Source organism: Vombatus ursinus, unplaced genomic scaffold (assembly GCF_900497805.2).
Source record: "Vombatus ursinus unplaced genomic scaffold, bare-nosed wombat genome assembly UNPS02007344.1, whole genome shotgun sequence".
In the NCBI taxonomy this organism is placed as follows: Eukaryota; Metazoa; Chordata; class Mammalia; order Diprotodontia; family Vombatidae; genus Vombatus; species Vombatus ursinus.
The window spans coordinates 2,522,068-2,540,793 of record NW_020947122.1 but is presented as its reverse complement, the minus strand read 5'-3'; the positions used below and the strand labels follow the sequence as shown (position 1 = coordinate 2,540,793).

The 18,726-nt window shown below is 38.3% G+C and overlaps 1 protein-coding gene across 2 annotated transcripts in view; it reads right to left on the bottom strand.

Moving 5' to 3' along the window:
* FAT3 (FAT atypical cadherin 3) overlaps positions 1–18,726 on the bottom strand; it is a 544,819-nt gene that overhangs the window by 193,868 nt on the left and 332,225 nt on the right. For both annotated transcript variants that reach the window (XM_027849349.1, XM_027849350.1), the window contains exon 3: positions 13,531–13,592. In XM_027849349.1, the coding sequence (XP_027705150.1) occupies positions 13,531–13,592 (62 nt within the window). The remainder of the gene's footprint in view (positions 1–13,530; positions 13,593–18,726) is intronic.

Genomic DNA, 18,726 nt, shown 5'->3' with positions numbered 1-18,726 from the left:
TAATTTGATAGATTTTAGACATAGGAACATAATTTAGAATAGATGGCAGACTTCCAGTGAATATGCACTTGCTTACTCTTCTGGAAAAGACAATGACTAAGAAATGTCAGTAGTTTTCCTTGAAAGGAAGGTCTCCTTGCCCTTCCTTGTAACACTGGCAAGAAATAAAAAGGAATTACTGTGGATTAACTGCCTAGGCACATTCCTCTATCTGCTCTGTCTGCCTTTCCTGATACATTCAATTGAAGAGAGGATTTTCTAGGAATGTAAATCTTATTTAACTTGACCATAGCACAGATAAACTTTTGAAGTCTTGATGATCTAGCCTCGGGGTTGCTTAGGACACTATATTTCATCTTCTCCCTCTTACTGGTGTCCTCCAGAGCAGACAGGACTGGGCATGAAATCCAAATCCACTTATTTTGCTCATTAGTAACCATTTTTGGAATGGTTTGAAGGAATTTGAAACTACATTAGGTAAAATGATTTGGGGATTACATTTTCTCATTTGGTATTAATTGTGTCATCACTCACCTCTGATGGATGATGGGGGAATCTTCATAGAGTCTCAGATTTGGAAGGGACCTCAGAGATCTCTAGGCTGGCCTGTACCCATCCAAGATTCTTCTCTACAACATCTCTGAAACATGATCATCTAGGTTCTACTAAAGACTTCCAGTGACGCAGATATTACTACTTTCCCCAGATGGCCAAAATAGTTTTGGACGGTTCTGTTGGGAATTTTTTCCTTAGAGTGACCCAAAATCTGTCCTTCTGCAGCTAATACCAATAGTTCCTTCCTTGTTTGGCTGATCTAAACGGTCTTTGGTAAACAACTCTTCAATTACTTCTCAGTATCTATTGTGTTTCCTCCAAATTTTCTCTTCTCTGAGCTAAACTTACCTAGTTCTTTCACTAATCCACATATTGACTTGTTATTTATAGGAAGTACTGTTGTTGGTGTTAGAATAGGCAAAAAAAATTACTCGGAATATAGTCCAATCCTGGGCTCAGAAATGACTGGGCCTGACCCTATTTTTACCATCTCCTCAGTTCTTTGGCAGACCTTTGCCTGAAGCATTCAAGTGAAAGAGATGGTCAATTCTTTCGATGATACTGTCTAAAGATGGTCAACAAGAGAAGAGAATTAGTCAACATAGCATTTTGAGAGTTGCTTGCAATATAATTCTGGATTTCTGGTTGATTCAGATAGTCTAGCTGAAGGGGAAAAAAAAGCTATTCTAAGCAGTTTGGTTAATCCAACCACCTGTTTATGAGGATGTGAGAGGTCAAATTTCCCATTCTTACATCAACGAAATTCTAGATTGTTCCCCCTAGAATGAGTGAATGGGTGATTTTAACACTTATACACACAGAGAGCAAAACACTACAATAATGCACTATACTCTCTGTATTCTGCTAAAAGGAGGAAGCCTCCAGTATCCTGGGCCACTCTCCATTGGCTCTGACATCAAAGAGTTTCCTGATTTGTCTTCGTTACAACTTGCGCTATTACTGACATCTTTCTCAGCACAGCACTAAAGCGTTCCTTGCCACAAAACTGATGAGGTTGGTATTTCCTGATTTACCACAGAAGCAGAAGGCTTGGAAGGTGCTTTCGAGACAGATTGATTGAACAAGGCTGTCTGAAACAAGGAGGAAACAAGCCAACACACCATTTCCCCTTTATTAATAGAGGCACTTCAGCTGGAATTTCATGTTCTAAACTTGCTGCCGCCACCACATTTTTTATTCCTCCATGGACAGACACTTAAAGCATCAGGCTGGTCCATGAACATCTGGTGTTAGACTCTGGCTTTTACGGTTTCTCATGGGTCCAAAGGAAATTGGAATAGACGTGTCATTCTACTACATAGTAGAGTTTGTGGGGAAATGGCAAAACCAACAAGAAGGAGAGGAGAAGAGTGGGGGATGTGGATAAAAAAGGGCAGAGGGTCAATTTACCTTTACTGAGCTGTCAAGGGGATGCACATATATACTTCCTAAGAGTGTGACTCTCAGGAGTTTCTCACTGCTGTTCAGAACTCTACAGTGAAATCAGAAGCCTTTCTGGGGGGAAAAGGATAATCCATCAATTCAATATTAAGCCTGCAGAGAAAGAGATTTCCTACACAGGACACTCAACTAGTGCCTGCAAATGTTACATCTGCTTGCCCAAGAAAGCATGAAGGAAACAGCAATGTAACACCATACTCAGAAACCATTCACAACTCAAAACAAAAGCAGCCACTCAGTTCGATTTTATAGCCTGTGTGTGCGGCTCACAAAGCTGAAACCTGCCTCACAGCAATTATCTCCCCAAGCAGCACATGTGAACAATGTGGCAAAAGTAAAAGGCATCTTTCTGGTTGGAAGGCTAAATGCAGGCAGATAACTGTCTGTTTTAGGAAGACCTAAAATATGAAAATCCAATTTGATATAGAGGAATGCAGGGAGTCACATGATCAGAGTTCACCCCAGATTCCCTTCCTGATAATTCTCCCAATGTGTATTTCAGTATTTCTTTGAGGATGTATGAACCTGACAGAGATTTGGGGGCACTTGTTGAGTTAGGGGAACTGGGGAGAAGAAACTTAAATGTTAGGTCACCTGCTGCCAACTTTAGAGCAATCAAAAAATGATGAAAAGGCATCTTAGTCATAACAATATTGGTCAGCTGGAAATATGATTTAATTACAAAATGAAATTTACCTTCTGCCTTTTTTTTAAGGAGATACACACACACAAATAATACACACACACACACCCACCCACACACACACATACACACTTAGGCTCCAGCTCTGATCTCTGTGATCTTGGGAAAGTCATGACCTCTCAGAGCTGAAGTTGATCTGTCTACAAAATGAAAGGGTTGAGCTAGATGACCTCTAACATCCTTTTTGTCCCTAAAATTCTAATTCTGTGGTTCTATTCATTCAAGAAGCATTTATTAAGGGACTACTGTGTACCATGTACTGTGTTAGAAACTGGGAGAGAAAAATATAATAATGGAATACAAAGATTCCATTGCCAGCTGTCGTATCAAAAACTTTGGAAGGTTCAAATAAGAAGAAAAAAAAAAAAAAAACAACTTATGACTATGGGTCTGGCAACAGACTGTCTGTCATCCAAAAATCAGCCTAGCTAGTCTGGAGGGCTCATCTAAAAAAGCCTAGCCATCCTGTGATTAATTGTTAGGCCACAGCAATTCCTGACACTCCCTTCTCCTGACTCCAGGTATTTTCCATGTCTGGAACATACTCCCTCCTTAGCTGTTGCTCTTGGATTCAAGTCCTGGCCAAAATCCCACTTCTTCCAGAAGCCTCCCCTCTGTTCCAATTTGTCCTGTACGTAGCTTGTCTCTACATGGTTGTTTGCATGTTTTATTCCCTACTACACTGTGAGATCTTTTTAAGCAAGGATTGATTTTTACCTTTCTTTGTACCGTAGCATCTAGCACAGTGCCTGGCATATAGTAAATATTTATTGCATGACTACCCAAATACTATTATTACTAACAGCTAGCATTTTAAAAGTGCTTTAAAATTTGCAGAGTACTTTACAAATACTATCTTATTTAATCCTCTCAGAAATCATATAAAGGAGGTGCTGTTATTATTCTGAGATATTTTCTTATTTCCCATCCAGCTGCACTCATTTTAGACTTCTTTGACTTTTCCACCACCATCATCACCCCTTCTCAGCATTCTTTTGCATGTTGTCTCTCTCCGTTAAATTATAAACTCCTTGAGGGCAGGGCCTGTCTCTTTTTTTTTATCTGTAACCTCAGTTCTTAGCATAGTTACTGGTGCGTAATAGGTGCTTTATGAATGTTTGTTGACTATTGACTACTTGTCCCCATTTTATACAGGTGAGGAACTTGAAACTGAGATTTACTGACAGACACAAAGCTACTAAATGTTTCAAGCAGGATCTGGACTCAGGTCTTCTTCACTGCAGGTCCAGCACTCTCTTCACCGTATTAAATGTTCTACTAGATGCCTGTATGTACTAAGACACAGAGCAAATATAACTTGAATCTTTGCAGAGAGTATCCATATGGATGAAGGCCAGGATCTTTGCAATTCTTAAGTACATGAGAAGTAAGCACTGTATGGCAAATCTGAGCTTGTTTTAAGCAAGAGATAGAGAGGCAATAAGAAGAGATTTTTTTTAAAAATTGCCCCAAATCCCTAGAAATTTTCTAAATTTACTGAGAGGATTTCAATTTCCTTTATAGAAAACAGAACTTTAAAAAAAAGAATGAGAAGTTTAGGTGGAAGTAAAAGGGGATACATCCATTCATGTTAGCTGTATCTTAATGAAGATGGGTGAATATTTTAAAGCAACTAATGCTAAATCATTTACATTTTCATATACCCAGTTTCTCCTTCTGTAATTTTTTTTTTATTTATACAGATGTCAAAGGGAAAAAAATCCATAGCAATCTCTGGCCTAGACCAACGCAGAAGTAATTGCATATTAACACTTCCACTTTTCATTTCCTATCTTGATATTGGTTACTCGTCCCTATCATTTTTTGATTTGCAAAGAAGAAGCTCGGCTTTTGATGGGAGATTTTTAGTGAGCCCTAACTGGGAAGTGGATCAAGATGAAAAAGGGAGATAAAATATTACTTCTTGTACAAATAATGAGTGACAAATAACGAAGCTGGGCCTACTGGGTATCTTAAATGATGAGTCTTTTAGGAAGAATTAAGTCATTAGAAACTATTAAAGCTTCACGGACCATGATGAAAGGAAGATCTATTATTTAAAAAATCTCTGGAACTATTTGCCCCTATATCTTTTGTTTCCTTGGTACCATCAAATGCAGCCCCTGCTCTTCCCTTTTAAGAATTAAGTGACTGTAATTCAGAAGAAACCATCATTTAACTCTGTTATCACTGTCTAGCTTTTGTTCTTTCTCCTCCCATGTATAGCAAAACTCTTTTAATATGTTGTAAAACACTTGTTAACTCCATCTATAGCAGCAGACTTTGGGAGGAGGGGACATGGAGATGAAAGAGAAAAAATGCTAAAGGCAATAAAAAAAAACGGAGTCTGTTTTTAGTTCAGTTAGTTAAAGAGGAACAAGAAGAAAACAGATTGCTTCTTAGGATGGGTGGAATTATAATGGAGGGTAAAGAAGGAAGAACAACTCTACTCTTCACATTGCTTTTCCTCCTCTACCAAGGAAAATAATCACTGGATTAGAAATGACAGAACAAAAATAGCTAGTAACGTGGTGAAACTCCAAATAAGTACGAAGACAGTTGCCCTTGTTGACAAGGTCACATGAACTGTTTTCTAGGACTTTTAAGAAAAGCAGATGTGAGCTCTGAGTCACTTGTGATCTTTAAACGGTTGTAGAGGACTATAAAGAAGGAAAAGTCTATAGTGGAGTGTTCCAGTGATCTACGTTTGGCCCTATACTGCTTAACATTTTTAATTGGTTAAAGGAAAAGATGGTAGGTTTATCAAATTCAGATATGACACAAATGTAGGAATGAGAGCTAACATATCAGATGACAGAATAAGGATCCCAAAAGATCCTAAAAGGCATGTTGGAATGAATTAAATAAGACAAAATGAAAAGTCTTACATTTGGGTTACAAAAATCAACTTCACAAATATAAGGAAGTACACATGCAGACAGCAATTTATTTCATAAGCACAGGAGGCTTTTAGTGGACTTCAAACTCAAGATGAGTTACCGGTGTGATATCGTAGCCCACAGTCTAACGTGAATTTTTGTTGTTCAGTTGTTCTTCAGTCGTATCCAACTCTTCAAGACTCCATTTGGGATTTACTTGGCAAAGGTACTGGATCGGCTTGCCATTTCCTTCTCCAGGTTCGTTTTACAGATGAGGAAAACTGAGGCAAATGGTGTTAAGTGACTTGCCCAGGGTCACACAATTAGTACGTGTCAGAGGCCATATTTGAACTCAGGTCCTCCTATCTCCAGGACTGGTGTTCTATCCACTGTGCCACCTACATGCCATCTGATGTAACTTTAGGTTGCATTTAAAAAAAAAAGATGCAGTGTATAGAATTAGGGAGATGATGATCCCAATGTACTCATTTTTATTAGATCACAACTATACTGCATTCAATTCTAGATACTACATTTTAGGAAAGAGACTGATAATTGAGAGTGTTCAGAGGAAGGTTACTATGATAATGAAAAGCCTTGAGATAATGTCACATAATGATCAGCTGAAGGACCTGAAAAGATTTAGCCAGGAGAAGAGACCTAGGGAGGGACAAGTGAGCTGTTTTCAAATATTTCATAGGTTTTATGTGGAAGGGCCGCTAATTAAACCTGTGCTTGGCTAGAGAGGACATAATTAAGAGCAACGGGAAGAAACTGCAGAAATACATATTTAGATTAAATATGATGAATTTTTTCTTAGGTTTTTCTGAGCTGCTCCTTAGCTTGGTATTTAAAGCCCATCACAGTCTGGCTCCAGCCTAACATACAGATTTACTTCACATTATTCACATTTATGAACTCTACTTTCCTGTAAATTGGCTCACTTGCTGTTTTCCTAATTCAGCAACCCATTTCTCTCTTACAAGCCCTTGCTTAGTCTGTTGCCCATGCCTGAGATATGCACTTTCTTTTATCTCTACCTTTTATGCAAATTCTTTCAAGGTTCAACTCAGGTAGCGACCTCTTATTGGAAGATTTTCCTTTTCCTTACTTCTTTGAAAGTAGAGACTATTTTTCATTCTGTCCCCTGAAGTGAGCATAGTGTCTTAATAGTGAAATTGAACTGCATCCAAAAATGAATTGCTTAGTCTGCCTCTGGTGGTTGTGTTCCATCCAACCTCCTTCAGAGTCCTTCAATCAAAGCCTTGATGACCACTTTTGAGATATAGCATAAGGGGGGTAATTATTCAGGTATGGGTTCTACTAAGTAGCCTGTGTGGTCCCTGCCAACTCTAAGATTCTGTATTGTGGTCATCCATTCTACTGCATGGCACTTTAAATTTCTGGACTTCATGGGACTTGCATTCCAAGATGTTCAGAATCTAAATTCCATAAGCATTATCTGTCCCAATAAAGACAAAATGATTGTACTGCTAATGTAAGAAAAGCAATAGAAGCAGCCTGTTAAGGTACCTCTTTAGACCTCACAGAAACCCCAAACCTTACAAGCCAAAGAACCAGACAGAACATTGGTGTAGGCCTATGGAAGTTAAAGCACACCCGTTGGACAAGGCATTAGACAAATGCCTGTATGGCTACATTCATTTTAAGCTAAGACTAAATTATATTAGTGTCAGGATAAAGGCCAAATCAGAGCTAATGTTCCAGCAGCACAAAGTAATTAGCAAATTCATTAATTATAGCCCTGTTTATTTCATATTATCAACTCTAATCATTTGTTGCTTCAAATTAAATCTTCTACTGTCATTACAGTCATCAGTATCTGCCTGGATAATATATCTGAATGTTCACAGGTATGTAGTAGTTTCAGAAATTTTGCATTTAGCAGAAAGGAGAGGAGGATTAGTCAATACTTTCATCTATTGTCTGACAAACACTGAAAAGGGTCTTAAATTTCACCAAGTATAAAGGTTGTACATAATTAATGAATCTACTAATAGTTTTTCCTACTGCCGAAGGCTCTTTAGCCAGTAATATAAAAATTTTCCCATTCTAATAAAATATTCTTCTCTCCACTGTTGGGGGCAGAAACAAGCCATCATTGTAAGGATGGCGGCTTGCATTCTATATATGGCCAAGATAAATATTTTGAAGCAATTTAAGTGCGTTGCCTATTAAGGAAACAACAAATGACACAAAAGGTGTTAATTTTCTCTCGTATGACCCAATCAGAAGTGTACCTGCTAGGTCAGCTTCGGATCTGTCTTTTCAAAGAGAAGTCAGCAGTGCTTTTTCAAAAAAGTACAGAAATTCTACTGGGGAGGAGAAGTATGAAGTAAAGCCAGAAGGTTAATATAAAGCAGAGTGGGAGCATAGGGTTATCTTGGTAATTAAGGACTCCCCAGGAGGTTAATTATATACACCAAGAGGGAACAACTTCACAAAGTGCTTCGTGAGCATTACAAAAATTTGTGCAAAACAAAGAGCTTCAATCTGTACTGTCAACATGGTAATTTCTTTATTTGGCAAGTTGAATCTGTCTTCACTACATGCTTCAGAGATGGAAAAATGACGGAAAGACAGTTAAGCTATGATAGAAATAACCTAAGAAATGAACAAAGGTAGACAATCATGTCTTATTACATTCAGTATTTTGGGTTTGAATAGTTCAAGATGAATTAAGTTATTTTAAATTATTTCTAATCAATATATTCTTATGCTAATAACTTGAAAATCACGGTGGAGGCGGGGGGAAAGGGGAGGGGTGTCTTCATTATTTATGGCTGGCAAGATTTCCCAGAGTCCTCCTTAATATGCTGATCCTTCCCCTGAATTGGAAGATGATCATCTACCTGAGAGCCAGTGTGGTTTCAGAAAGGGCTGAGTAATGGTCAATATGGTATTTGCTGCTCTACAACTCCAAGACAAATGCCTGGAGTGGAACAGAGGTGGGAACACACCATTTGTCAATCTAACCAAGGCCTTTGAAATCGTCACTTGTGAGGGCTTGTGGAAAATTATAGCAAAATCTGGTTGCCTGGAGAAGTTCATCAATATTGTCTGTCAATTTCATGGTGGCGTGCTTGTCCAGGTTCTGGGTAATGGACGATGCTCTTGCATTTTCCTAGTCATCGATGGAGTGAAGCAGCTTTGTCTGCTTGCTCCCATGCTTTTTAGCATGCTGTTTTCAGCAATGTTTTCAGACACCTTCAACAAGTACAAACAAGGCATCAATAAGGCATCAAGGTCAGCTACTGCACTGAGGGTAAATTATTTAACTTGAAAAGGATAGCAATGACTAAAGTGAAGGAAGAGGTGATGCATGACTTTTTGTTCACAGATGACTGTGTATTCAATGCAACTGAGAATGGTTCAATTCTTTGCTGCTTGTGCTAATTTTGGCCTCCTAACAATTAACACCAAAATGTATACATTGATAATAAGGTTGAAGTATGCATTTCCAGAATCACTCACCCAATGGATGAACTAGGCATGTGATAAGAGTCTAAGAATTCTGACTCAAAATACTGATAACATTTCTATTTCTTAATCTACTATTTTGCAGCAATAAGTATAACAGTCTCCCCTTTATGCTGCTGTGTATTGTTTCTACTACTTCATCAGTATTGTGCACTTCAATTCTTATAATAAATATCACCATCCCTCAAAGAGAATTTTAACTCCGCTGTTTAAAGATGGAAGCCATCACCAAAGTAGCTAAGTCAGGAAATCATTCTCCAAAACTACAAACTGAATTTCCCAACTAGTAGATATATGAAAAGACTTAGACACCCAAAGAATAATGTGTTCATTACTGCTGTCATAACCAACTATTCCTAGGCTGGCAACAATGACATTAAAATTGGAATCTCTAGGATAAGTACAAATTAAATAAACTGTCCTTTATTTACATTACAGTAAGCCCAAGTAAAAAAAAAATGTGACTAATGCTTGAGAGACTTCAAGATTCAAGAAGAACAAAACAGTTCCTCACTTTTATAAATCTAAAGGAATAAATCCATCTATAGTTTGCTATGCATTAAATTAGTTAAAAGTGGCACTGGCCTAGTATAAAGAGACTGAGGTTGGCAGAACTAGATTAGAGTTCCATCTCCCTTACTCATATAAGCTATAAGACTTTCAATAATTCATTTAATCTTTTTTGAGCCTCAGTTTCCTCATGTGTCAAATGAAAATAACAGGTATTCTCTACCTCATAAGGTTGTTTCAAGGAAAGCATTTTTAAACTGTAAAGCATGATATAAATTATTGTCATTATTCCTGGTGTTGTCTCTTCCCTCTTTCACCATCCAGTTCTAGCTGGGCTGTTTATTTTTCTGAAAGATTCTGCTTTGACTGGGAATCTCCTGGGTCTTCCCTCATGGCTTGTAGAAATAATATGTAAGAGACAGGAAAGTAAGGATATTGAGTCTTTCCCCTGATTCTAAAGCAACTGAAGAAGTTATCCTGTCCATAGATTCTAAATTAAATATTCCAGCTTCAATTAACATCATACTGCCTCTTTTTCACTGCTTTTGTTAGATAAATCTTCTTCTGTACAATTTAAAAGAAAGCTACATTCCAAAAGTCCAACAATAGGTTGACTGATCACTCTTCAGTATGTTTACCTCCACACCTTTCAAGCCTTGGAAAATATACTTAAGCTCTAGCTGCAAGCTCTATCCCACCTCAAGCTCTAGGCAAGAATTCTTAACTCGGGGTCTGTGAACTTAACTTTTTTTTTAAAGTAGTGATCACTTCAAAATAATTGGATTATTTTGCAAAGAATCTCAAGTATCTTGTTTTATGTATTTAAAAGCATTATTCAGAGAAGGAATCCATCATTCACCCAATAACCCTGGTTCTAATCTAGTCCTAGAAAAGGAGGAATGCAAGATAAGCTATTTCAACAGCAGTCCACTTCATCATCTCATCATTCTTGCTTACTATTCATGTGCTGATCTTGGTGACTCAGTTTTTAAGGGGCTGATTACCCATCCTTGCAGCCTAGTCTCTTGATAGCAACTCATTTCCATATGGATCTTTACTCATTGGCCCCTTTTTTTGACTTCTGCTGCTTCTCTGTCCCTTCTTGGAATGATATCCTAGAATCTGGATCCTGCCTTGAATTTTACTTGTGGTGCTTTTATCCTGTCTCTCTTTCAGAATTACTAAGCCTGAGCTTAGTTCCACTTTCCGATTCTCATTCTTATGTGACCATTCTTCAATTAGAGGACCTTAAACTGTGAGCCTAGTCTGAGACTCTGGATAGCAACCTCACGGTGATGTCTGGATCATATTGGGGCAGCCTGATTGCTGTAAGAATCCCAATTTTCACATTTACTCGTTCAGAACTCAGAATGATCTTTTAAAAATAAAACTATTTAAAATGGTAGCTAATTAGGTTCCTAGATTAATCTGTGAATGTCCACTTAAGGGATGAATAACCTAACATAACTTTCTCAGTGTAGCTTCCAAAAACTAAGTCACTTCTATGCCAGGATGAATGACAGAGAATCCTTCTGGCAGATCAGAGTATGATCAGAGCGGAGGAGCGTGGGGAGAGAGATAAGGACAGACAGGACAATGATGGCAGATTTAAGTGGACAGAAAGTTCAATAAGAATCATCTCTGTGACATGATGACCAGAGAAGCTAATTAGACATCCTCAATCAGAGGCTAGGTAGCCACTGGTCAGAGATATTCTAAAGGAGATTCTTTTCCAGGTACAGGTGGCTCTAGATGACCTCTGAGGTCACTTTGAACAGCGTGACTCAATTTGGTGATTCTGTGATAACCTGAATGAACATCTGAAGTGAAGTACTTCCTTACCAAAGAGCCAGCTTACTGGAGTCATGTTTTATATCATAATTCCTCCACAGATATTCACTGTTAAGTACTTCAGCCCATACCCTCTAACAAACGGATAGTCTACTTTGAGCTGAGGGCTGGCTGCCCAAATGTTCAAATAAATGTCCTCTCTAGGGGAATCTGACGTTGGTCTTATAAATCACAATGGTATAAAATTACAGTATAAAATGTTATTTTGGCAAAAAAGGGATCATTCTGGAATAGTCAAGTTCATTACCTACTTAGCATATACTTCAAAAGACATGTAAACATCTATTGTTTACATTTAAAGATTACATTGTAAACCTCTAAGATTTGAGAGCAATGGTTCTTCTCTTTCCCCATCTTGACCTCTTGGCCTCTCTGGCTTCCTTCAAGTCTTGTCTAAAGTCTCACCTTCTGCAATCTCCTTTAATGTAAGTCCTCTCTTTCTCTTGATTCTCTTGACTTATCCTGCATATATCTTGTGTGGACACAGTTGTTGACATATTGGCTTCCCCATTAGATGTGAGCTCCTCCACAGCAGCAATCATGGGTGGCAGGGGAGGACCAGGAGGAAGGTTTTTTGTATCCCCAGTGCTTCCCACAGTACATGGCACACAATAGGTGTTTAATAAATGCCTGTTGAGAAGTGGCCACTCATCATGGTGTTGAGGCATAGGCAGTATTACAAAATACTCTGACTTTTAAAGAATGTTGTTGGACAACTTCTCCTCAAGTATGACATCAGGTGTAAGGTGTTCAATACAGGGTACCACATTTTAGGAATGACACTGACAAATTGGAAAAACATTTGTGCTTGCCAGTTAAAAATGATCTTTAAGAATTTAGTTGACAAACACAGCTCCCAGAATCAAATGTAAAATTTTAGACACATTAACACTGATGGATGGAAACATTAAGGAGCCTTGACATATACTTGCATTCTAATTCTTATCTTTATGTAACATATTTATACATAAATATTTATACAATATATATTTTGTATATTTTACATATACTTTCATATACTTTGGGCCCATTACATCTTGAGTAGACTAAAATCATAGCGTTTTCCACTTATATCAACAAAACTTTAAGCCACCGAGGCAAAATAATAACAGTACTTCATACTTATGAAGCACTTACATGCGACTGAGAAAATAGATGTGAACATACTTTGTAAAGCCCAATGTTATTATATTTCTTCAACAGAAGTAATGCTTTTACATTCTTATTGTGCACATTTTAATAAATTATATAGTATGTATACTTCATGTTTCCGGGAACATTCCTCAAAGGCATGAATCACTTAGGCAGCTAGATGGTACAGTGGCTAGAGTGATGGACCTGGAATCAGAAAGACCTGAGTCCAAATCCCTCATCAGATACTTACTAGCTATATGATCCTGGGCAAGTCATTTAAATTCCCTCAGTCTCAGTTTCCTCATCTGTAAAATGGGAATAATAGCAGCACCTATCTCATACATTTATTGTGAGGACCAAATGAGGTATAATGCTTTGCAAACCTTAAAGTGCCATATGAATGCTAGCAACTATTACCATTATTATCAGTAATCTTCTCTCTATCCCTATAGGTAAGGGAATGGCAGACTAGAACAATGCAATTTTACACAAATATCTATCTATCTATCTAGCCCTGTAACACATACACATATAAACATGTAAATAATATGTAAAAATTAGCTTCATTCATGAAACTTTTATCTTTTTCATTTCTTATATAAATGGGCAACATGTGTTATGGCAGCATGTTTCTGAGGATTGTTTTCAGGCTTAGTCTAAAATACAGGCCAAGTTGTTGATAAGTGGGATTATCATTACTAAAAAGAAGCAGGGTATTTTTAATTCCCTTGTTGTTCACATTGGAAACTTTTTAGAGAGGCAAAACAATAGTTGGCAGGTTCAGATCTCCAAAGTTTAGAACCTGGGAGCTCTAGGGATGTATCACTGGTGTCTGAGGCTCACAGTTCAATTCTATTAAGATTCTAGGTTGTGATGAAGGTTAAAGTTTCAACAAAAGTCCATTTTAATGAAAGTAGGATCCTTCTTGGAGCTTACCTCCAGAAAATGTTCTGCCTGCTGTTCTCGATCCAATTTCCTTGAAGTAGTTGTAATCAGACCTGTGTAGAAATGAGAATATTTGAATTTTAAAGACTTAGGGGCATTAGATGAAAATTGTACTGAGGGTGAGAGATAATGTCAGTTTCAGGGAAGGGAAACCAAGTGGGAATAGTCACTCTCAAATACTGGATGGTAATCAGATTTCTTCAGAAAGGATTCTGAAGAACAAAAATAAAATGTATGAAGAAAACTTTAAAATTTATTTCAATTCTGTTTATACAGTGGAGGCATTGTAATTACTACAGTGAAAGCAAAAACTCACTAAAGAACCATTGTTTTTGTTATAATGAGGAGTTTCAATGATTCATTTGCATATGACTGGAATTCTACAGTAAGAACCTCATTAAAGATTTTTAGAGTTCTTGAACAATTAATAGGTTGTGGATGCTGGTTAGATTCTTCTAGAGAATAGCACTTTCTTATTTCACTTTCAGATAGCTCTATGTTTTTTTTGGGGGGGGGGTTAGGCTTGACAAAGAAGGTTATTTCTGTAATAACTACTTGGATACATAATGATTTCAAATGTAATCGCTCTCATACACTGAAGATCTCATACTGTAAATTTCATCAATTTGTTTTATGTGTTTGAGTCTTAACACAAAGTATCTCGTAAAAGGAATAGATCCCTATAGCCTTAAACAGAGCTCTTTCATAAATGAATAACCTTGGTTAGTATTAAGAAAGGGAAGGAAATGAGGGGAGGGAAAAATACCCTCTAAGACCCCTTCCCCAACCCGCCTCCTATTACTCCACCAATTTGTCTTTTGACTACTTTATTATTTTTGAGTGGCAATTAAGAGGTCAAATTTACATTCCATTTTCCTCTTAAACTAAATCTCAGAAGAGGGGAACACATTATGGGTTGTTTCCTTGACTGACAGTGAAAACCCAACTTTTCCCACAGGCAAGGTCTGGAAAATGATATATCAAGCTAGTTCTCAGCCAAATATTTTACTAGTGAACTATGTGAAATGTACGCCTTTTGTTTTGTCAGGTATCCACACAGAGGAGCTCCTTCTCTGGTTTCATGCCTTTGTCTCCATTAGAAGTTCGTTGCTGCTAGATATCATGGGGGCAAGAAGCAGAGAGAGTTTGAGGAACGTTAAGAAAGCTGAGGGTATTGGTTCAGAGATTCTGATGTGGGTATAGTGGGAAGGAATGGATGAAGAATACATATACTGAGGAAAAGCAGAGGAGAATACAGACAACTTGAAGAAAAATCATAGAAAAGGAACTGCTATTTTTTTTTTTTTACAGAGAATGGAACTCTAAGTCCAGGGAGTCAGGAAAGCCTGAGTTCAAATCCTGTCTCAGACACTTGCTAGCCAGACAAGCTAAATTCTTTTAGCCTCAGTTCCCTAACCTGTAAAGTGGAGATAAGCACCCTTAACTCACAGGGTTATTTGAGGATCAAATGAGGTAACATATTCAAAGTACTTTACAAACTTTAATAATGTCACATGGAAAATAGCTATCATCATCATTGTCATCTTCTTCATCATTATCAAACTTGCCCACTAATGCAGAGATACCTTTCCTGATTCAAAGCCTCTGCCGTGAGTGTAAGGAGTAGGTGATGGCGCTAGATGTCTCGAAGGACTGAGGAAGAGGTGCCTTCAAGAGCACAAGCAATGGAAATTTAGAGAGCTACCAATCAGACTGCTCTAAATAGGGCTGAAGTGTTTTAGACCTGAATTACTATTAAATATAAGCACAGTAACTCCTGGGGCTGTGAGTCCACAAAATGGCAGAGAGAAAATAATTAAAAAGTGACTTAAATACCATCATTACTCAAAGAGCATGAGAGTGGAGGATTTTTCCATGGCTGGGAAATAGTGAAGACCCTCCCATCAAGGAAGGTTGCCTGTCCAAAAGGACCCAGTCTACAGAGGAGATATTCACGGAAGCAATTTCCTTGTTATAGTAGTCGATGTGCTCTAGCAACTGCAAATCATTTCAATTCAACAAATGTTAAGACACTGTGCTAGGTATCAGGAATATAAAGCCAAAAAAGAGAAGCAATTTCTGCCTTCAAGGAGCTTACACTGTACTGGGGCAGAGTTGGGGGTAGAATATAACATATACATGGATGTGTACAAGATAATTGGGGGAGAGAAAGACCATTATTAAGTAGATCATGGATGACTTCATGGGGAACCCACCATCAAGCTAAACCTGAAAGGAAGAGGCTGATATGAGAAGGAAAGACATTCCAGTTATGGTGGACATCTCAAGCAAATGCTCAGAAGGCAATGGAATGTGTAACTTGAATATGGAGGATTGGTAGGATGATTTAAAAAAAAAAAACCACAAACGTATTTCTGTTTCTTTCTAGCTTTGCTTTTTCTGCATGGCCCAAACTAAACAGGACATGGAGTGTGCCGCATGGAATCTTTTATCTTAAAATACAGAGAAGAACAGAACATCAGGAGAAACAGACTGTAAAATGGTGGCGGGGAGGGGAAAGCACTGGAAGAAGAAAACAGCAGGGAAAAAAAAAAAACAAAAAACTTACATCAAGTCATCAAGCAGTTTATTAAATACTTACCAAGAGTTAGACATGGTGCTCAACACTGGGGATACAAAGAAAAACAGTCCCTATCCTCAAGGAGGTCACATTCTAATGGAGTACACAATATGTCAACAACGAAGTACACACAAGATATATACAAGGTAAACTGGAGGTAATCTCAGAGGGAAGCCAAAAGCATTGAGAGGGAGCAGAAGAGGACTCTTTTGGAAGGTAAGATTTGAGCTGAGATATGAAGGAAACCAGAAAAGGTAGGAAGGACAGTATCTGGGAATGTGGGAGGTATAAATGCTGTGAAATTTTAATAATGGGTTCTCATGAGCTGATATGAGCTTGCTCCAGCACACTCCTGGCTTTAGAAGCCAAACAGAAGATTTTATATTTGATCCTGGAGATAATAAGAAACTAATGAAGTTTATTGAATGGGGTGAAGGTGATGTGATAAGGTGCTCTAAAAAGATCACTTTGATAACTAAGTGGAGGATGGACTGGAGTGGAGAGAGATCCAATCAGGGAGACCAAGGCTATTGCAACAGTCCAGCTAACAGGTGATGAGGGTCCATACCAGGATTGAGGCTACAATAGAAGAGAGAAGGAGGAATATACAAGAGATGTTGCAAAGGTATAACCAACAGAACTTGGCAAAGGATTTTGGGAGGCAGAACGAAAATGAGGAGTAAAGGGTGGTGATCCTGTGGGAAGGTTGTGTTATCAACAGGAACAGGGAATTAGGATGAGAAGAGTTTGGACAGAAAAATAATGAGTTCAGTTTTGAACTTGTTGAGTTTAAGATATCTGTGGAACATTTTGTTTGAGATGTCCAATAGGAAATTGGAGACATGAGGCTGGATGAAATTCAGGAGAGAGGTTAGGGTTCAGGTTAGTAGATCTGAGATTCATTAGCATGGAGATGATAATAGAACCTATGGGAATTGATGAGATCACTAAGCAAGACAGTATGGTGGGAGAAGAGAAAATGACCCAGGACTGAGTCTTGGTGGAGTACTCACATAAAAGCCTCAGGTGTTCACAAAATAATAAGATATTATATTTTATGATATTTTTATAGTTTTAAAAATATGCTATCACTTGATCATCTGTGAGATAAGTAGTGAAGATTTCATATGAGATCCCATACCTAGTATGGACTCACTTGGCTGGGTATGGACTCTATTAGAGTTTGGCCTTGAGCTCAGGTTTTCTGCCTCCCAAGTCTGGTGTTTTCTCACTATGCCCCACTTTCTCTCGTCAGTCAGTGTCGCTGTTGTGAACCTGGCAAAGTCATTCCCTCACTTGGCCTCAAAGTAGGGGTAGAGATAGGGGCTTTCACACATTCACACCACCTCCTCCGTTGAGACATTTTGCTCAAAGAGGATACAATGGAAATGAGGAATCCTTGCTATACTGATGCTATCAATAGCAGAAGGGCAGTCAACTTCTTTAAGGAGGTTGCTGTAATTCCAGCCTCAGCCTGCTGTTTTTCTAGACACAAAAAAACAGAAAGACCTTTGCCCTCAGACACCCTGAGGAAACTCAGATCATTTCAAGTTCCTTACACACTGAATTATTCATTCCACAGACCACTGGGGGCATTGCTTATTGCTCTGGGAAGAGTCCTGCTTCCTTTCCTAATTTATTCTCAGCGTAATTCTTCAGCAAATGTATTTATTTATTTATTTAAGCACAGGTGTGTAATTGGGAGAACCACCTGGGCTCCCAAGAGCAAAAAACAAATGGAATGTCTCCTCCTCTGTCGTTGTTGTCATGCCCTCAGCCAGAATATGTGTTTTGTGTAATTATCAGTCTACAGAGAGGGACCTCTGCTTCCTGCCAAGTCTGGGGCAACCCTCAAAGCACTGAACAGAGAGCTGTGGAAAGAACCCAGTGTTTCTTGCTCCCTGATGGGAGGTGGGCAAACTTGGGTAGATTTCCTTCTTGTGGGGTTCCACCTCCTTCCGCTTAAGTTTTAAAGCAAACAGAGAAAAGAAGAAAAAAAGAAGAAAGAAACTGAACAAGAGTTGAAAGAGAGATTTGGTTGGAACCACCAAACTCTGTCTGTCAGGAAATAAGAAACTTTCACTTTTCCCAGAGCCATCCCCACCTCAAAGTGCCTACGGGTACTTTTTTTCCTCTCCAAAGCAACTAATCAATCATTACTCTCTCCCAGAGGGAAGCAGAGAATCTTACTTGACACACCAGCTAGACCTATAGTTTCCAAAATCTGAACCATTTTGGAATTGCATGATCCAGAGCTGGGTTCAAATCCTTTGTCTGATATGAGCTATGTGAGCCTGGGCAGGTCACTCAACCTCTCTGAGCCTCAGTTTCCTCATCTGTAAAAATGAAGGGCTAGACTAGATGACCTCTGAGGTCTCTTTTGCTCTAAATCTGATTTTATGAATTAAAGACTAGTCTCAGATTTTATAATCAAGGAGAATTTACCTTGATTTCTGCTATTAGCATACATTTTAGCTCCTATCTTGCATTTAACTTAATTATACTTTCGCTGAGCTTCCCTAACAAGGACAGTTTGGCCCTTCAGTCCTCTATGTGCCCAGGACTGTGGCACTCACTATATATTAACTTACAATCACAGCTACAGG